This window comes from Podarcis bocagei (genome assembly GCF_964188305.1).
Source record: "Podarcis bocagei genome assembly, chromosome: 7".
NCBI classification, from domain to species: Eukaryota; Metazoa; Chordata; class Lepidosauria; order Squamata; family Lacertidae; genus Podarcis; species Podarcis bocagei.
Window position 1 is genome coordinate 39,901,966 of NC_138132.1, and position 17,570 is coordinate 39,919,535.

Sequence of the window (17,570 nt, forward strand, 5' to 3'; positions counted from 1 at the left end):
TCAAGTTCTGTGACTCCAGCCCCATTATTCATTCCACTTTCTTGCCTTGGGGTTACAACTGGTGGAGTGTTTGGATTAGGCTCCCTTCGATGTGGAGCATAGGGTGGAGGTGGAAGCAGCTCTTCCTCTGGTCCCTCAAAAATGGGTTTGAGTTTATTTGGCAAGATTCCTTTCCTAGCTTCGGCTTTTACAGCCAATAATTTGCATCGTTGGACTTTGCATTCCCTTATCCATGGAGGATTTTTATTTAATGTGCTCAGCCAGGAATCTATATATGAAAATTGTTCTGGGCACCCTCCAGTTTCTTTGGCGATGTTAGACCAAAGTTTGCTTACTAAATTTATATCAAAGGTTCCTTGAGATGGCCATTCAGTATTTTGCTTCGGCCACTCTAATTCACATAACGTTCTCAGGCGCTCTGGCGTCATTTTGACTCCATACGCCCCTGAGAAGGCTTTCTTAAAATTATTTAACATACATTCAAGAGGTGTATTTTCCCCTTTTGAACCCCCAACTCCCATTGTATGGCCCTGTGAAGTATCCACTCAGTCACTCACACACACGCTTCGTGGGTTTCCTTGCCTGGTGAAGTCGCCTTACCAGGAACCGAAGTACTGCCCACTCCACACTCAGGTCAGCTACAGATTGCTCTGTACTTTCTCACACATACAATGCGCTAGATACTTCACCACACACTACCTCCCAACTTTCCTTTCCCTACACCAGATCACCATCTGATGTACCCAACCACCTAGCGTACTCAGTTCCCACTTACTGAGACGCAGAAGTTTGATCAAGACTTCTCTTCCTCCCAATTAATTGGAGGGCCAAAAACCCCTTAGTGCACTTACCCTTGGTTGGTTCCGTTTCCCCCCGGTCCGTCGCCGCCAGTGAGCAGGGTATCAGACAGACGAGACTTCTGCGTTCCCCCTGGAAAAATTTACCAGTGCGTGCTGGGTAAGCAGTTTAGAGATCCTCTCTCTTGTACCCTGCCCATTAGGGCGAAGGGGCTGCGTTCCAGCAGACCACTTATCCGAGTCACAGGAGCACCATAAAATGTAGCACCCTGCTTGTGGTTAACGCTTAGCTGGAATGAAATATTCAACGCAGCAATAGAGAAATTAAAATAATTATTTATTTGTCAGACAAATAAATGAGAGGCACAGTGGTATATGGTTACCAAGCTCTGGCCTGGCCTCCTGCCATTATGGCCAGCACTTATATTCCCTTAATCCAGCCCCCTTTGCTCCTCCTTTGGCTGCCTCTGTCCAATCAGCCTGGTTGGATTTCCTATTGGCTGATTGCTATAACCAATCCTAAAAGATACACCCATATCCTCTTGTCCTTATATGGAACACAAAGAGCTATATATTGTTACATCTATAAATGACAAATAAGTAGTAATATATCTTACATGTGTCTCAACAAGGAATCTTAATTACCAGCTCACCTCTTGCCCTCCTTGCCCTATTGCCTTCTAAAACAAATGGTTAATCTTAAATTTTTATCTTAAACATATGTCAAGGATCTTGAGTTTCACATCAACATTGAAAGATCTCCTTCATTTGAAGGTTTCTAAACAAATGTCTGACAACTAATATATCAGGACTGCTTGGATGGCGTCTTCCTGTCTGGCAGGGGGGGCTCGGCTGGTGTCTGACTTAATTACAACTCTTACAACTATATGAAATAAGAATTTAGCATTTGTTAAATCCTTTGCATAATTACATCTATGCCAATACACTTAATACACAACACAGGTAGCCTCTTAAAAGGAATAAGGTCTTTGTAAAGTAGAAAAGGGAACTCAGTAAAAAAAGGAACACAGTAAAAAACCGCTTTAAAAGAAGCCTCTTCAGTTTAACACCCCCCCCTTCAGCCAGCTGCTTTTCCCATTAGCTCTTCCCAACATTTATTGCCCTCTAACTCTCTCAGTTTAAGAAAGAAACAGCTTTAAAAGGAGACTTCCCAAAAATTGCTCTCTTTCTCCATTTGGTCTTTAACCTTAGAAAGAAGATCTGGCTCATTTTACTGGGAGGCACATTGGTATTATTTTACTATTTACTCATTCCTAATTATATTTATCTCTGCCTTTGTTATCTTCTGTAACATGTAGGGTCAGTGTCCTTACTCAGTCTGTAATTCCAGCTTTTACGACTTTGAGATTTGTTTTCTGCTATAAATCAAGGGGCCCCTTGTCTAGGAGGAAAACATTGCCAGTGTTTTCTTAAGCAGCTGGTCTGCCTGGCATGAAACTTTTGAAAATCTAAGCCCTCTCTTTAATATACAAGTCCTGATCAAACATTAATAAAATGCAGGCTTATGCCTGATGCCTCACATTCTCGTGTTGCCACTCCGAACCTCTCATGGAGGGGCCTTCCAATGATCTTAAACAGTCTCTTCTTAAACTTCTGATATGTAACAAGAATGGATGTTGGTATTAATCTTCTCCTGCTGCCATTTTCCCAGGAAAAATTACCTGGGGTAGGTTATCCTTGCACAGACCAGAGTCTTAATCCTAGGAAACAGGTTGTTTTAAATCCCAGAACCCCAATCCTGATCTTTCTCCCCCTTCCCCAAAGTGAGTTGCAAAAAGGCATCATTGCATATGGCTTGGCTCTGCAGAGTAGGACATACTGGGTTTTTTGACTACGTGCCATTCTGTGCAGCTTCACACAGTCAATTAAGAGTTGGCTGAAAGCCAAGGATGACTGAGCAGAGAGGAGTTAATTCTGCCTGGAGATATGAGACCTTGGATACAGCTCTACCATTGGTTGAGGTCTCACACAGGCATGATGACTTATGACCTTACTGACTGGATAGTTTGTTGGTCAGTGTGGTGTTCTGAGAGTTGTTTGGAGTTTGTTATGAGAGAGCTAGTTAAGATCTGTTTCTGTTCTTGTATATAGTAACTTGTAGAGTCTGCTGTAAATAATAAACACCTCTAAGTAATCAAATTACTGGTAGCAGCGTCTTGTTCCTGCTTCGTCCATCCTGCCTCCAACTGATTGCTTTCTGGAACTCTGTGAATGCTCTGCTAAGGTCTGGCTAAGGTCCTGCAACAGGTCAATGTTGCGAAACACCAATAGGACACTGGTAGTTTCCCCTGTAACGCTCTTGCTGTTTGTGGCTTTGCTGTTCAAGGGCTCCAGCCAAGTAGGCAGGGCTTTGTAAAATCTGTTTTGGCAGCTTGTGAGCCTTGTAGTCCTCAGGTTGGAGGAGGATTTTCTGTCATAGCATGAAAAGCTGGGTAGAGTTGAGACAATCCCTGCCCCCTCCCTCTGCCCCCATGGCAATGGGATGACCAGCTTGGTCCTACCCAGTGACGGAGCAGCCTCAGAGAGCTTGCTCCTTTCCCACAACAACAAAAAACAGTTCCAACTGCCTGTTGCTCTTTGGCAAGCGAAGAGCAAGCCATTTTGGCCCTATGTCACCATCCAGACAATGAAGAGCCAGTTGCATACTTGCACCACTTTTATGTGAGGAAAGGAGAATAACCTCAGCTGAATGTGGAGACTTTTGTACAACTTACGCTCTGTTCTCGCAACGTTAGGCTGATCTCCCGTTTCTCTTGCTTTCTTTTAGTTGGTAAGTCAAAGCGAAGGGCCTGTTACTTTTTTATGTAAGCTGCTTTGCGAGACAATATTTTTCTGAAAGCAGTATATAAATATAATAAATATATTCAGGTAGGGTTGCCATATTTCAAAAAGTAAAAACCAGGACACCCCAAAAGTTGTTGAGCTTTTATATATATATATACAAAAACATGATGTATGGCAGCCCTAGAATCAGGTCATGTTATAGGTTCTCTGCCATGGGGGGGGGGACATTTCTGTGTGATGCCCTCCCAAAAGTGCCATAGAAGTATCTGTTCTCCCTGTCCTGCCAAGACTGACCACACACCCAAGAGATTACATGATTTAATAAGTTTTTGCAACTATTCAATCATAAGAAGATAAGTATGTACATAGCTTCAATTATGTTACTATGTTACAAAGTATTGTGTACTATGTGGAATACCATTTCCCCACAACTTTTCAGTGGTATTTACTATTTTAAAATGCGTTAGATCAGATGTAGCTGGCTTTGGAGAGGAAGCATTCAAACATCTTCTGAGCTTGTCCAGGCTTATACTGTGGAACCATGTGACCAGCACCCTATATATGAGAGGGAAGATGCTTTAGAAAAGAGCTGAGAAAGCACATCTGAAATAATTTTCCCCTTCCCAAAACATTGTGAAGGATACTGGAAGCTTATATTGAGCAGTGCAAGAAGGGGCAGGAGAGAAAGTAACTTTTCGCCAGTGCTGTCTTGATAATGTGTGTGCAATTAATCATATATTGGCTGTGTTTTCACATAAACTGGGGTTAATGTTATTTAACAAACAAGCCATGTATTGTTAATTTAGAGCAGGTGTGGGAAACCGTGGCCCTCCATTTGCTGCTGAACTACAACTCCCATCATCATTAGCCATGCTTGTTGGGACTGATGGGAGTGGTGGTTCAGCAACAGCTGGCAAGCCAAAGGTTCCCCACACCTGCTTAGATCTTATTTTGTTTTCTAGCTACTCTTGTGTCATGCCTTCTCAAGCTTGAGGAGCATCTGGGGTAACAGGTAGGGAAAACAACCATAGTTAGGCAGGGTTGTTAGGTTCATAAGTAATGTTAAACCGTAGTTAGAATAAGCCATGATTTTTAAGCCAATACCAAGCCATGGCTTCACATTGTCATTTGCTGATAGAAATTAAACAGGCTAGTTTGCTGATATGTTTTCACATGTTCAGACAAACCACAGTTACGCTAAACAAACCATAGCTTAATGTTACATGAGAACCAGGCCTTTGTTACAGGGCCCAGGATTACACCTAAGCCCTTTTAATAATGGGTCTCTCCAGCTAGAGAAGCCATTGCCCCCAACGTGTTTTCTGTTGGCTGCTTATGCTCTAACTGTCCAGCATTTTTATGGGACACTGCACACACACACACACACACACAAACACATATGTCATAGGTGAGGGACTGGATGCTTCTGTAGGGCGCATGGAACAGGTGGCAAGTCCTGTTTAACCGTGTACTTGATGGGGAGGTGATCTAGCAAAGCAATAGCATTTCCCAGGCTAGAAGTAGTGTAAACTCAATCAAGCCATGAGTGCCAACCCTCCACACCATGTATTGGGGGCAACATTTTATTTGCTCTGTCCCTGATTGGTAGTCAGTGCAGCAGTTTTCCCCAGGCTTTTCCTTAAAGGTTTATCCTGGGAGCAAAAAGCCTCATTTTTAAGGGCAGAAGATTCCCAATGTAAAACTGTTACCCAGATCAGCACTTTTGCCTGCTAGGACCCATTTTGGCAAAGAAATAAAAGGTGCTTCCTCCTCCTAGAACCTGAAGGAAAAGCTGGAAGAGTAGAAGTAGCTATCTTTTATAACCCAATGCTTTATATATTGGCTTTATTTACTGTTGGAAGAGGGGTCGACCTTTTTCTGTGGCTGTGTTGGGATGAAATCTGTAAAGCAGTCACTGGGCCCATCACAAATCTCTATCTTGAGAGCCATGTCATGCTTAAAAAATAACTGAGCCCATATAATGTGCTTTCTAAACAAGCTTTTGGCTCTGCTCCTGCTTTAAAGTATTGGCTGTTAGTATTGCTCTTCCTGTTTTTGTGTTATCCTGCTGTTTATAAACTAGTTATTTTGTCTTTTAATTATTAGCGTGTTGCTGATTTTTACTTGAAATCTGCTTTGAGTAACACTGTTGTACAGGGGAGAAGCAGGGCATAAATCTTTTAAATAATGAAAAGTATAATGCCCACTGGCTCCAATTAAATCACTGACCTTTACGGTGAGAAATGTGATCTTCTCATACTCCTTGAAAAATCCTGCAATCTGATCATTGAAATACCAGGGCTGGTAATCATTTAGCACCTGTGGAATTAATGAAAAAGAAGGTCACAAACTGGAAACGGACAGCAGACCCAATATTAGTGTACATACTAGTCTATCACAGATGCTCCAAAACTGGCTCTTAGTAGACTTATTACTCCAGATCATGTTTTGCTAACTTTCTCTTCATCTCTGCCCATCCATTCTAACTTCTTTTCTAAATGACAGCTTGGCTATGTCTTTAACAACAACTGCACATCTGTCGGTATTGGAAACCTGGGTCCTAAAAGGCAGGATCAGCTGTGTCTTCCCACATAAATTAAGGAGCAATAGGTTTTCAATACAGCACTTAAGATATCCAAAGTTCAAAGGAGTTACTTACAGTCTGATTTAAAGACTCAACAAACTTTTCAGCCCCCAAGAAGTTGCAGGCCATGTCCACGTCTCCATTATAAACCAATGCTCGTAGGTCCTGAGCCAGCAGATACTTGTAGAAGGGAGTCATATCTCTGTACACCCTTTGGTAATGAGCGCTAACCTGTGTACTGCATGGAGAAGAGAAATGCTTGGGGGTGGGGTTCAAGGAGCTTGGGCCCCTCATCCCTTCTCCCCTTTGTTTCACCAGTAAGATCAACCAAGGGTGCCCTTTTGATTTTGTCACCAAGATGCAAATCCAAGCTGCCAAGAGCATGCAAGTTGGGGTTCTCATTGACTGCCAACAGCCACAGAATTCCTTTCCTGCCCCTGCAGGCCTATCAGAATATGAGCATGAGCCAAGGCCATCCACCACCAAGTGGTTTCAAGAGGAAATTATGCTGAATATACAAATCCATGTACTCTATACCTTGCCCCAGAGGAAGAATAATAAATAAGCTGGGGAGAAATAAATGTTCCCAACCTTAGCGGTCCACAACTGAGACAAATATGCTTTATAATTTAATCCAGTGATGTCTGGAAGGCAGTTTGTTTTACAACTGTTTCAGAATTCTCATACTATTGAGATCCAACTGATTAGTTCCAGGCAAAACCTCTTAATGCCCAGTAATAGCAGTTAGTTGTTGTATTCATTGTCTCTTTTAAGGAAAACCATCTAAGCCACAATAAGACATTTTAATGGGAAATGGTGGTAAGCATCAGTACTTAGAATACAGAAAAATGCACAACTATGCTAGGTGTGAACAAACATAAGGATTAGCCATGTGGAAAACCTTACCCATGGAGAAGTTATTTTTGCAAATAAATTTCCTGAACATGTAATGTAACTTCTCAGTGAGACTGAAATACCCAAATAAAAAATGATAATGTTTTGCACACCCCTCCAAATGCCCAACAAAAATACCACAGAAGACTATTGATGACTGCATGTCAGTAAGATGAACAAGGAGAAGAAAGGTCCATTTGTCACCTGAAAAAGCTCTACCAGATGACTCACTATGCATGCAACCCCAACAGAGAAGCAGGGGAAAGATTTCTTCAATATCATAAAGGACTTTTGCCACTTCTTACAAGATGACTGTAACATGATTGTTGTTCTCCCAGGACTATCAGTATTGGAGATCTGTCAGCTCACCCGAGGGGTCTTGAAGAAGCAAGGTAGTCAGTACATCAGTAAAATCTTCAGTTCCCTTCACTTGATTTCATATTGTATATCCATACAAAAACTGGAAGTATTTGGGACAAAATTATCTGGGAAAGGAGACTCCCCTTGCAGATAATTCTGACATCGCTTCCAGGCTTAGGGCAAGAAAGTATGGGTAGAGTGAAACAGGTGCTTCACGTTAGAGGTTTGTCAAAACAAAGATGGGGAAGCTGTTTTTGTTGCAGTCTGCATTTTCATTTGATCTCAGTCCTAGTACATACCCATATGTTATCAAGCTCTGGCAACCTGCAGTGTATCAGTTCTATACCAGCAGAAAAACACCACTTTTCCACAAAGCCTTGCCAGGCCACTGCCCTTCATTACCATTCCATTACCAAACAACTTTTGCATGCTTCTGAAGGGCAGAAACATTTGATGGGAGTCACCTGCAGAGCTCCCAGTCTGGGAGAGTGCTGGGGATGTGGAGAGCCTGCCGGACTTCATCCTGGTTCAGCCACACATACATAGCGGTGGCATTTATACAATGTGGCACTCCTGGGATAGAGCCAATTTTCTGAAAGTGAAAGCAAGGAGAAGGCAAGATGAGGTTGAATTCTTCTGGGGAAAGCTGGTGCAAGATAACAGCACCTTGCTTTGCCAGACCTAAGCCTGATTCAGCAAGTGGCCCATAGTTCATTTATAAATGGATGAATCATGCCTTCCCAGCATAAACTTTGGGAAGAAATTTCCATACTGAATATTAATGCTTAAGAAAGCATTTTTTTGGGGGGGGGGTTAAGTTTGCCAAATTCACAGAATCGCTAGAGCCACCTGAGTGAAGTGTAAATTTGATGAAGATAGCCTAGCAACTCACTGGCACTGGAACATCAAACTGGTAGTGGTGGAAGAGGCTCGAGAAATCAGCTTCATAACGCTCCTGGTAGTGTGCTCCTCCCCAGCAGGATGCGTAGAGGTTGTACACGTTGAGGCCAATTCCATAAAGAATTCCATAGGCTTGTGATATCTTGAGGATGGGAACAGGGAAGAAGAGGATAGAAGAGTTAGCTGCGCTCTGAGTTTATGTGCAGAAAGAGAAGAAAGGAAACAGATGTGTGGAATTCGGTAACCTTTGAGGGTCATCAGTTTATTTTTATGGGTTTATTATCAAATTTATATCTTGCCCTTCTGCCCAAAGCAGCCCAGGGCAGCTAACAACAAAGCGATAAAACACATTCCAAAATCTTAAAAACAATTCCAATACAGATAGAGACTGGGGTAAAGATAGCCACTGAAAAGATAAGAGATTGCAGCTGTGTAATATTCAAGGGGAGGGGATTCCCAAGGGTAGGTGCCCCAACACTAAGGATCTGATTACTACATTGTGCAGAATGGACCTCATTATAAGACGGTACCTGCAGGCAGCCTTCACCTACAGAGCACTGAATATATAAGTGGTGGGATTATCAGGAATCCTAGTTCCAAGGTGTATAGGGATTTATGCACCAAAACCAGCACATTGAACTTAGCCCAGTAACTAATTAGCACCCTTTGCAATTATTTCAACGGTGTGGTAACATGTTGGCAATATCCTAATGCTGTTCAGGGAATTTGGTGTAGTAGGTGCTATGGGCACAAAATAGGGCAAAGACATTTCCAGAAGACTTTACTAAACCCATAATCTACCAGTTCAGGCCAGAACACATTCTTGCATAACAGTTAGAACATTCTAGTTTGTGGCCAGGTGCAAATGGAGTTTGCAAAGTGCACACTACATGAGTTAGTATCAAGGATTTTCAGACCAGGCACTCACTGCTGTGATACAATCACTGTTCATGTTGCTGGAGAAGTTGCAAGTTCCTTCATCACAGCAGTTTTCGTTCAAGGAGGCCCACAAGCTGTAAGGCAGGAGAGAAGGAGGTGGAGTGTCAGGTAGAGGGAAGCTTATTCATTTTTATTCAGTCATTAAATTTGTATACCACCCTTCACTCAAAGATCACAGGGTGGTTCACAACTTAGAAGCACAAAGTGTGTGTGCGTGCACACACACCGGCTCCCCTGCCCAACAAAGGAGAACAGAAAGTTCAAACAATGTTGACAATATCTGTCCTGTGTTCCCTGGAGATGTCGACAAGCTCCCTGACTATTCTGCCTACAGTTTGTGCAAGTTAAGTTTTTCTTTCTGTCCTCTCTTCAGTGGAGATAATTGCTAGTTTTATTCACTGAATGAAGGACAGGAAACAACGGCTTCCCCTTATTTAGCACACCTTTGACTCACTTGCCATCCAACCACCTTGCTTGCCAGTTTCTTGTTTCTGATGTACTCAGTGATACATGATAAGGGCAAGACCCTTTACTACAGTCTCCGCTCTCCTTTTTTGCTTCTGATTTGATCTGGCAAATGGAGAAGGCGAGGACAAATCTTTTAGAGGCCAGATGTGCTACCAGTTGTTGACTTGTATGGCAGGAGATTTACCTGTGGCCACTTGCTGACCCAACTCCCCTTGTCCTCTTCTGTACTCACTCATCTCCAAACACTCCATGGTAGTAGGCAAATTCCATCAGTGTCTCGTCATTGAGGAAATAGCTCAGCATGCCATTGCCAACCCCAAATCCCTGAGGAATCAGATAACAGAAGATCATGCCAAGAAAGGAGTTGTATGAAATTGGATGATGGGATAGTTAGTTGAAAGGCTATAATTAGAACCAGGCCTGATGCCAGGTTTGAAGATAGCAGGCAAAGGAACTGTAGTGACTAGTGCCTCTTGAGATACAGCACAACTGGATGTGGGGCAATGGCACCGGACATTCAAAGGCAGCTACCAAGCAAGGCCTTCAAAGTGGATCCACCTCCCCACTTGGAGAGAGGCCTTCAGGGCTTGTTGTCATCAGGGCAAAGTCTGCATTAGTGGCTGCTGCTTTTGGGTTGGCAGTGCTCACACATTGCCCCTAAATGTGCCATTTGGCCTACACGGAAGATCTTAGCTCTCCTGGTTTTCCAGTGACTCTGCTTCCTGTACCGCGATTGTGTTTACCTTCAGGTTAATGCCTGCTGATCCTTCCGCAATCTTGGCAGTGAGAGTGGGGACATAGATTCCACCATAACTTTCCCCAAAAACATAAAATTCGTTGTTTGCAAAGTCTGGGAATTTAGCAAAGAAACTCTGGAGAGCCTGGTAGTTGTCCTCAGCTACCTGAAGTAGGGAGAAATTTTGACCCACCACTTAGCTTTGGTGCAAATCATAGGACACAGTTTGATGTGCATATCATGTGCGGCTGCGTTAAGAAACACACTCCTGACATTATCTTCCCCCACCCCACCCCTCTGCTCCTCATCCGTCAGGAGTATATGACAGAAGTCTTGATTTGGCTCAGTGAACAGCCAAATAAAGACTTCTCCTACCTGTAAAGCAAATGGATTCTGTCCCAACAATACTTACAAACTTTGTGAGCTGATCCCTCACAGCCCAGGCAGCTGTGTAGGAAGTCTATATTGCCTCTGGATAGAACCATGCCATACATTTAAGGCACAGCCAATGCACATTTACAACACATGGCTCCCCCAAAGAATGTTGATAATTGTAGTTTCTTTCTCAAAGAGCTGCAGTTCCCAGTGCCCTTAGCAAACTACAATTCCCAGGATTCTTTAGGGGAAGTCGTATGGTTTACGTAAATGAGCACTGGCACTTTTAAATCTGTGACTGAGGTCCAGCTCAGAGGGCCTTCTGGCAGTTCCCTCATTTTGAAAAAGTGAACCCACAGGGAGCCAGGCAGAGAGCCTTTTTGGTAGTGGCACTCACCCAATGGAACACTCTCCCATCATATGTCAAAGATATAAACGATTATATGACTTTCTGTAGACATCTGAAGCCAGCCCTGTATTGGGAAGCTTTTAATGTCTGATGTATCACGTGTTCTTTTATACTCTGTTGGAAGCTGCCCAGAGTGACTGGAGCAACCCAGTCAGTTGGGTGGAGTACAAATTAATTATGATGATGATGTATAGTGTGGTTCTGCCCTATATTACTGCCACAGGACTGACAACCTTCCCCGATCAGCTGCTACCATCACCATTCCAATTATTGCCCCACCCACCACTGGCATGTGATATGCCTCACCCCCGGTTTGTTTACTAGAGAATGCGGCCCTTAGGCCAGGAACGAACAGCAAGTGACCTACCTGGCTGTCATTGATAGGGCTGTCTTCTGTGGCATAGGAATAGCCAACTCCAGCCGGAGATTCCATGTAAAGCACGTTGGCTACCTTGTTCCAGCTGTTGGGGTTCAGGTAGAGTGTTGCATCATCATTCAGCTACACAAAACCATGAGGCAGACAAAGAGGGTTACTTTGGGCATGTGAGGTATTTGCAGCATGCTGTTCACTAAATCTTCCATATCAATTGCCTCCAAGCACAGTCTCAGATTCCCAGTCCTTGAGAAATCAGGCATCTGTGAGTTGGTCTGGGCATTATTGCAGGATTGCTTTACATCCAGATTCTCCCGGACACAAACAGAATACTGCAGTCAGCAGAAGTGTCCAGGCGGAAATCGGGCAAATGTATGAGAAAATCCCCAAAAGCTCAACAACTTTGGGCAAAACTAAAACAACATAGAGCCCCTTTGCACCTGGCGCTGGTGATCTTACAGTAAGTAAATAATGTTGCCTCTGCGCCTGTATAGAGCACCTTTCCCTCCTGACAGAATGATCCCAGGCAGCCTCCACAACTTTGAGATGAGATCAAGAGCTTCAGGCCCAGTTGAGCCCCAACTGCCTGATCCACAACCCCTTCCTTGTCCTATGTTTCTCTCCTTTCCCATCAGCATACAGAGCGGCCACAGACTCACATGGAAAGGTCCATTCTCAGCCAGGAGGCCTTCCATGGAACTACAGCCTGGTCCCCCATTTAGCCAGAGCACCACGGGGTCAGTCGCTGGGTTGCCCTGAGACTCCACAAACCTGTCAGGATAGAAAGGGAGAGAGCAAACACCCTGATGGATATGTTTAGAGGAGGCCCAAAGAATGGAGACCCGAGGAAGATACCTGATGCAGTAGCAGACTTTGGGCTCTCAAATTTCAGTGGCGCCCTGTGTGACACTAATATTTGGTGCAATCTCGCCTCTTATGCTTTGTTCTACAGCATTGTTTTGGTGAACCCTGCAGTGTGGCACCCAGTGTGACTGCTCTGGTTGTGCCACCCGAAAACTGCCTCTGCCTGATGTAGCAGTCTTACAGCTAAGCATGCCTGTGCTGAGTGAGGGGCTGCATTGGGAACATGGAACAGGGGCATCATCATTGGGGGTGTAAATAAATGTGGTGTTAGCTATGGGACTAGTGGGGCAGAAGGCAGAGAGGTTAATGTTAGGCAGAGAGAGGTGGAGCCACAGCCAGCGCCAGAAAATTTTGTCCCCATCTTCCTCCCAAGTGAGTTCTACAAGATCAACCCTGAGACTGAGGAAGAGGAAGGTGGCAAGCAGAGCCACTCCCTGGGCCCGTTGTAAATCATAAGGCAGGCAGTTGTGACATGGCTAAGGTTGGTGGGGCTGTGCTTCATTTACGCTAGTGAACCAACCCCCACTGAATCAACGTTTTCCTCCATGCAGCTACCCTATGGGCAGGAATCCAGGAGAGAGGCAGGCAAGGAACTACAACATACAACATGACAGCCTGCTCCTACTGGACCTGCCTCCCTCCTGCCCCCACCCCCACCCCTCTGCAGGGACATGGATCACCACCAGAAATGAAACAGCTTCTGTTTACATAATGGTCTTATTGTTATTGCACTTTGACTTTATTTGTCAGCTGCTTTGGGGGGAATTTGTGCCTGTAAAGGGAAGACACAAATTACTATAATCCATCAATCAAACTAAGCAACCAATTTATTCTTAGGCTGCTCCACACAGCTGGTTCCAGGGCAGTAGAGAAGCATAAATGTTTCTGTAAGCTGCAGCTCATCCAGAACATCTTGGCAAAGGCAATTTCAACAAATGGTTAGCAAGAGCAAAAGGACATCAGAAGAGCCTGCTGGATCACGCCCAAGGGGGCCCATCTAGTCCAGCATCCTGCTCTCACAGGGGCCAACCAGATGCCCCCAAGGAAAACCTGCAGACAACACCCAAACACAAGAGTGCTCTGCCCTCCTGCACATCCCACCAACTGGCATTCAGAAGTGTTGCTGCTGCTGCCAATGGTGGAAGTCCATGAAGCAGCTGTTGCCTGGATGTTAGCAATGTGTCATGGCCAGGATTAGCTTTTTAGCTCTTGATGAGCAAGTGGAAGCATGCATAGGTCGGCCAGCACATACCCAAAAGCAATGAACAGTTCAATGAAGTGGAGACATGAATATTAACTCAATCTCTCTCTCTCTCTCTCTCTCTGCTTACCAGTAATGGAAGTATTGGCCAGATCCTGCCTGGAGATAGCCGGACCATTGCTGGAAGGTTGGCATCTCAGACAGTCCTGGCAGGGAAGTGATGAGATCCGGAGAGGCATCTGTCCCTGAGCAGAGGCAAAAGGAGGCACTGAAGACGACACACAACCTGAACAAGAGGTGCATGGTGCTGTTTTGGCACAGGCTGCCATAGAGTGGTGGAGTTGCAGGGCACCTTATATCATGCTCGGCCTGTGTACTCTGATAACAAGCCAAGAGCATAATCTTGCTTCTTGATTACCAGAGATAATGGGAAGGTGGGCAGCGTGGCTCAATGTACCAGCAAAACACAAGCCAGGCTTCTTTGGAAGGAAATGTCACTTTGAAATGTCACCTTCACCTTATTTAGCCTAACAAGACTTCAGATTAGATTGACCAATTTGGCTAAGTCTCTGGCTTCAAGGTAAATTATGATCAATCTTTTCCAAGAATTGGTACTGATACGGTTAAGTGACACTTCCTTAATTGAATCTCTCAAAATCTGAGAAGCAGAAATATCTAGGCATAGGCCCGGACTTAGGTTTGATGAGGCCCTAAGCTACTGAAGATAATGGGGCCCTTTATATGTGATATTTTAGGGAGCAGGCTAGCAGGCGGGGCCTATTACTTACATCATAGGAGCCTACACAACACAAAACAAAACACTGTTGCTGTATGTAGGTTTTATTTATTTTTTTAATCCTTGGATTAGCTCTTTTTCAAACCTAGGTCTCCCAGACATTTGGGGGGGGGGAATGGATAACCAACCAAGGATAACAAACTATTTCATTTGGACAGGTAAGAAAAGTTTAGATGTAGAAATAATACAGTACTGTAAGCTGTTGCTCAGTGACAAAAAATCAGCACAGTGATGTATGAGTCCCCCAATCTGAAACTTTTCTTTGATAAAGTGTATCAACAACCACTGCTGATTCACTTACAGAAAGACTTGAATCTTTACTGGATCAATAGAGATAGACTGAATTATAGAATAGTGAATTACCTCTGGTTCTAGTAGCCTTAAAAACTAGCACTTAATTCAGAAATGATAATTAGCCACTTAAAAGATGGGTCCAGCGCCTCCATTATGTCTGTGCTCTTCTATTCCAACTTCACAACTATCTTAGCTAAAACCTGATGCATCACCTGGAAAAGTAAGGGTACAAGACACTTGGGTAATCTCATCTGGTGGAAGTTGATATATCGGATCTCTAGCAGACTTAAGTAACAAGTTTGAAAAATTAGGTGCTTTTATTCATAACCCAGCTGAATTTCACTTCTCCATCAGGAGTCAAGCTTTTCCAAAATATAAGGTACCCTTTCAGTTATGTGGAGCACATCACCTGAGACCGGCTTCTGACTGTATGAAGAGATCCCGTTGAACAGTGCGGTCTTTGTGGTGGCCCAGGCTGATCTCCCTGGTAGATATGCATTGGCTCAATCCCACATGCTAACCATCTCCTAAGTGTGTATGTGTGGGCCAGCTCACAGGCTGGGTCCAGAGTTTCTAAAGTGCAAAACACGTCTTCTCAAAGTCATGGAAACTTTCCCTCCTGGCCTGAAATGCCCTCTTCTATTGATGTGGTGGATGCTGCAGACTGTGGCTGCCTTCTCCAGTTTGTTTCATCCAGCTGTGCTGGAAATATTTATATTTGAGGGTGGACTAGAAGTTTTGGATGCCTGGAATCATGGTGTGCAAGCTTGAGATGGGCTGAAGACCAGCAGTCTGGTTCCCCCTCTCAGTAAGATGTTGCCCAGGTTGAGAGCTTAAATTCAGTCAGGTGTGCCAGGCTGGCTTGCCTGATGCCACCAGTCTGCCCAAGCCAGACAAATGATGGGCTATGACACAAACACCCCACTTGGAAGGAACCATCTGTAATTCACTCCTCTGAGAACCCACTTCCCTGAGGTGTCAATGGTGGATTCACAAATTTACCCATTCAAGCCTGGCAGGTGCTGGAAGGCACACAGATGAGGTTGCCCCTTATTGAACACAAGGTAGGTGCTTTGGGGTGACATCTGGTTTTCTACTCAGTCATATTCATTTCTCTCCAAATCCATCATTTTGGGAAAGTGAATGCCATCTATCAAGTTATCTGATCCTTTGAGGATCTTTGTGTACCTCTCAGTCCCTTCAAGAAAGTTCACCTGGATGAAACTGAGGAACCCCTCTTCAAGTGGAAGTGAGACTCAGCAACACCTGCTCTTAATCAGTCCCACTTTTCACCTTTGGAATTTTCCCCCTCAGTGTGAGGTGGAACAAATAAAAAAATACAGTACAGTAAGATAAAAATAGCAGTGACCCACACAAGCTCTAAGTAGGGTTTTCAAGGTTGCTGCCTCCTATTTTCCAGGCAAAATATTTTCTATTGACTCAGCACATTTCCTGCCCTTGGAAAACCTTGTTGCCAGTGCAGTTTGAGGCCAAGCAGATCCTACCAAAAAGGGTAGCACCAAACAAGACACAAGTGAGGAATACAGCTGTGGTTTGAGACAGGTTTCTTGATGCAAATTATACAAATCTCACCATGGTGAATTTAAAGGACAGGGTCCTTTGTGGGAAGAGGAAATAAAAAATATAAAAATACGAGATGGGGAAGCTGCCCCCCCCTCAAAGCCATTCACAAAAACTATTCCATGCACACCTCCAAACAAAGGTGACTCTGTTGGCTCAAACTATGTATAGTGGTACCTCGGGTTAAGTACTTAATTCGTTCCAGAGGTCCGCTCTTAACCTGAAACTGTTCTTAACCTGAAGCACCACTTTAGCTAATGGGGCCTCCTGCTACCGCTACACCGCCAAAGCACGATTTCTGTTCTTATCCTGAAGCAAAGTTCTTAACCCAAGGTACTATTTCTGGGTTAGCGGAGTCTGTAACCTGAAGTACCACTGTACATGGCACTAAACCAAAGTCGTATACATAATAATGTTGATTTATTTAGGCCGTGGCAGCTCAATGGTATCCCCAATCTAGACACTCACCAGGAACAACTTAAAATCTAGGATGCTGGAAGAGAAAAATCCCCAAGTCGGCTTACATCTACACCACTGTAGTCGACACTGGCTGAGGATTTGCAATCCAAAACATCTGGAGGGCACCTGGTTGCGGAGCCTGAGAGGCCTGCTCCAGCTCTCGCATTTTAGTAGCATTTCTGCTGGTGACTTTGACTGGTTTTATTTTTCTTTGTACTGACTTTCTAAACAGTGGTTCTTGTGATCATGACCCACAGAGTTCTATGCAGAAAGGCGGAACATAAAAACAGATATGAAATTAAAGGGCCTGCAGCAAAGGATCTGGTTATGTATAGGAATATGTTATGCAAACATTAATCAAATGCAGTTTGTTTCATAAAGATTAGATAAACAGAACCTGTAAGGCAATGTTACCCTGCATGGATGGCCCACACCAGTTTCCCTAGTGCTGCCACTAGAAACTGTCTTCTCTCTCTCCACTTTCCAGATCTTGGAGAGGGGCAAAACTATTTTGCTCCAACTATGCGGCATCACTCAGTGAGCGAAAGAGAAGCTGGGAAGGGTTGCTCAATAGCTGGCAGTTTGACAAAGAGATGGTTCCTGCAAGGAAGAAGGTGAAGGTGGGTAAGGGAGTTTTGGGCTTCTCTGTCCCGCTGCAGGAGAACCAAGCTATGAAGCCACCTAGAACTGGATCTGCATTAATGGACAGGAATCAAAGCACAAGCAACCCAGAAG

At 44.2% G+C, this 17,570-nt stretch overlaps 1 protein-coding gene across 1 annotated transcript; it reads right to left on the reverse strand.

Moving 5' to 3' along the window:
- Nucleotides 1–3,906: 3,906 nt before the first annotated feature.
- LOC308591440 (lysosomal protective protein-like) lies at nt 3,907–14,045 on the reverse strand. The gene is made up of 11 exons (XM_081202181.1): nt 13,836–14,045; nt 12,300–12,411; nt 11,631–11,766; nt 10,491–10,645; nt 9,980–10,071; nt 9,269–9,353; nt 8,333–8,482; nt 7,905–8,032; nt 6,262–6,424; nt 5,832–5,921; nt 3,907–4,157 (listed from the first exon to the last, which is right to left on the reverse strand). Exons 1-11 carry the CDS (start codon nt 14,006–14,008, stop codon nt 4,071–4,073), a joined length of 1,371 nt encoding a protein of 456 aa, XP_081058307.1. The 5' UTR covers nt 14,009–14,045; the 3' UTR covers nt 3,907–4,070.
- Nucleotides 14,046–17,570: the final 3,525 nt, after the last annotated feature.

What these genes read in the sequence shown, in the direction of transcription:
- LOC308591440 (XM_081202181.1), bottom strand. Translation starts at nt 14,008, where the DNA reads ATGCACCTCTTGTTCAGGTTGTGTGTCGTCTTCAGTGCCTCCTTTTGC. An exon ending in ACAGTGATTGTATCACAGCA is followed by an intron (nt 8,483 to 9,268) that starts GTGAGTGCCTGG and finishes CCCATCCTCAAG; the next exon opens with ATATCACAAGCCTATGGAAT. An exon ending in TTGAGTCTTTAAATCAGACT is followed by an intron (nt 5,922 to 6,261) that starts GTAAGTAACTCC and finishes TTAATTCCACAG; the next exon opens with GTGCTAAATGATTACCAGCC.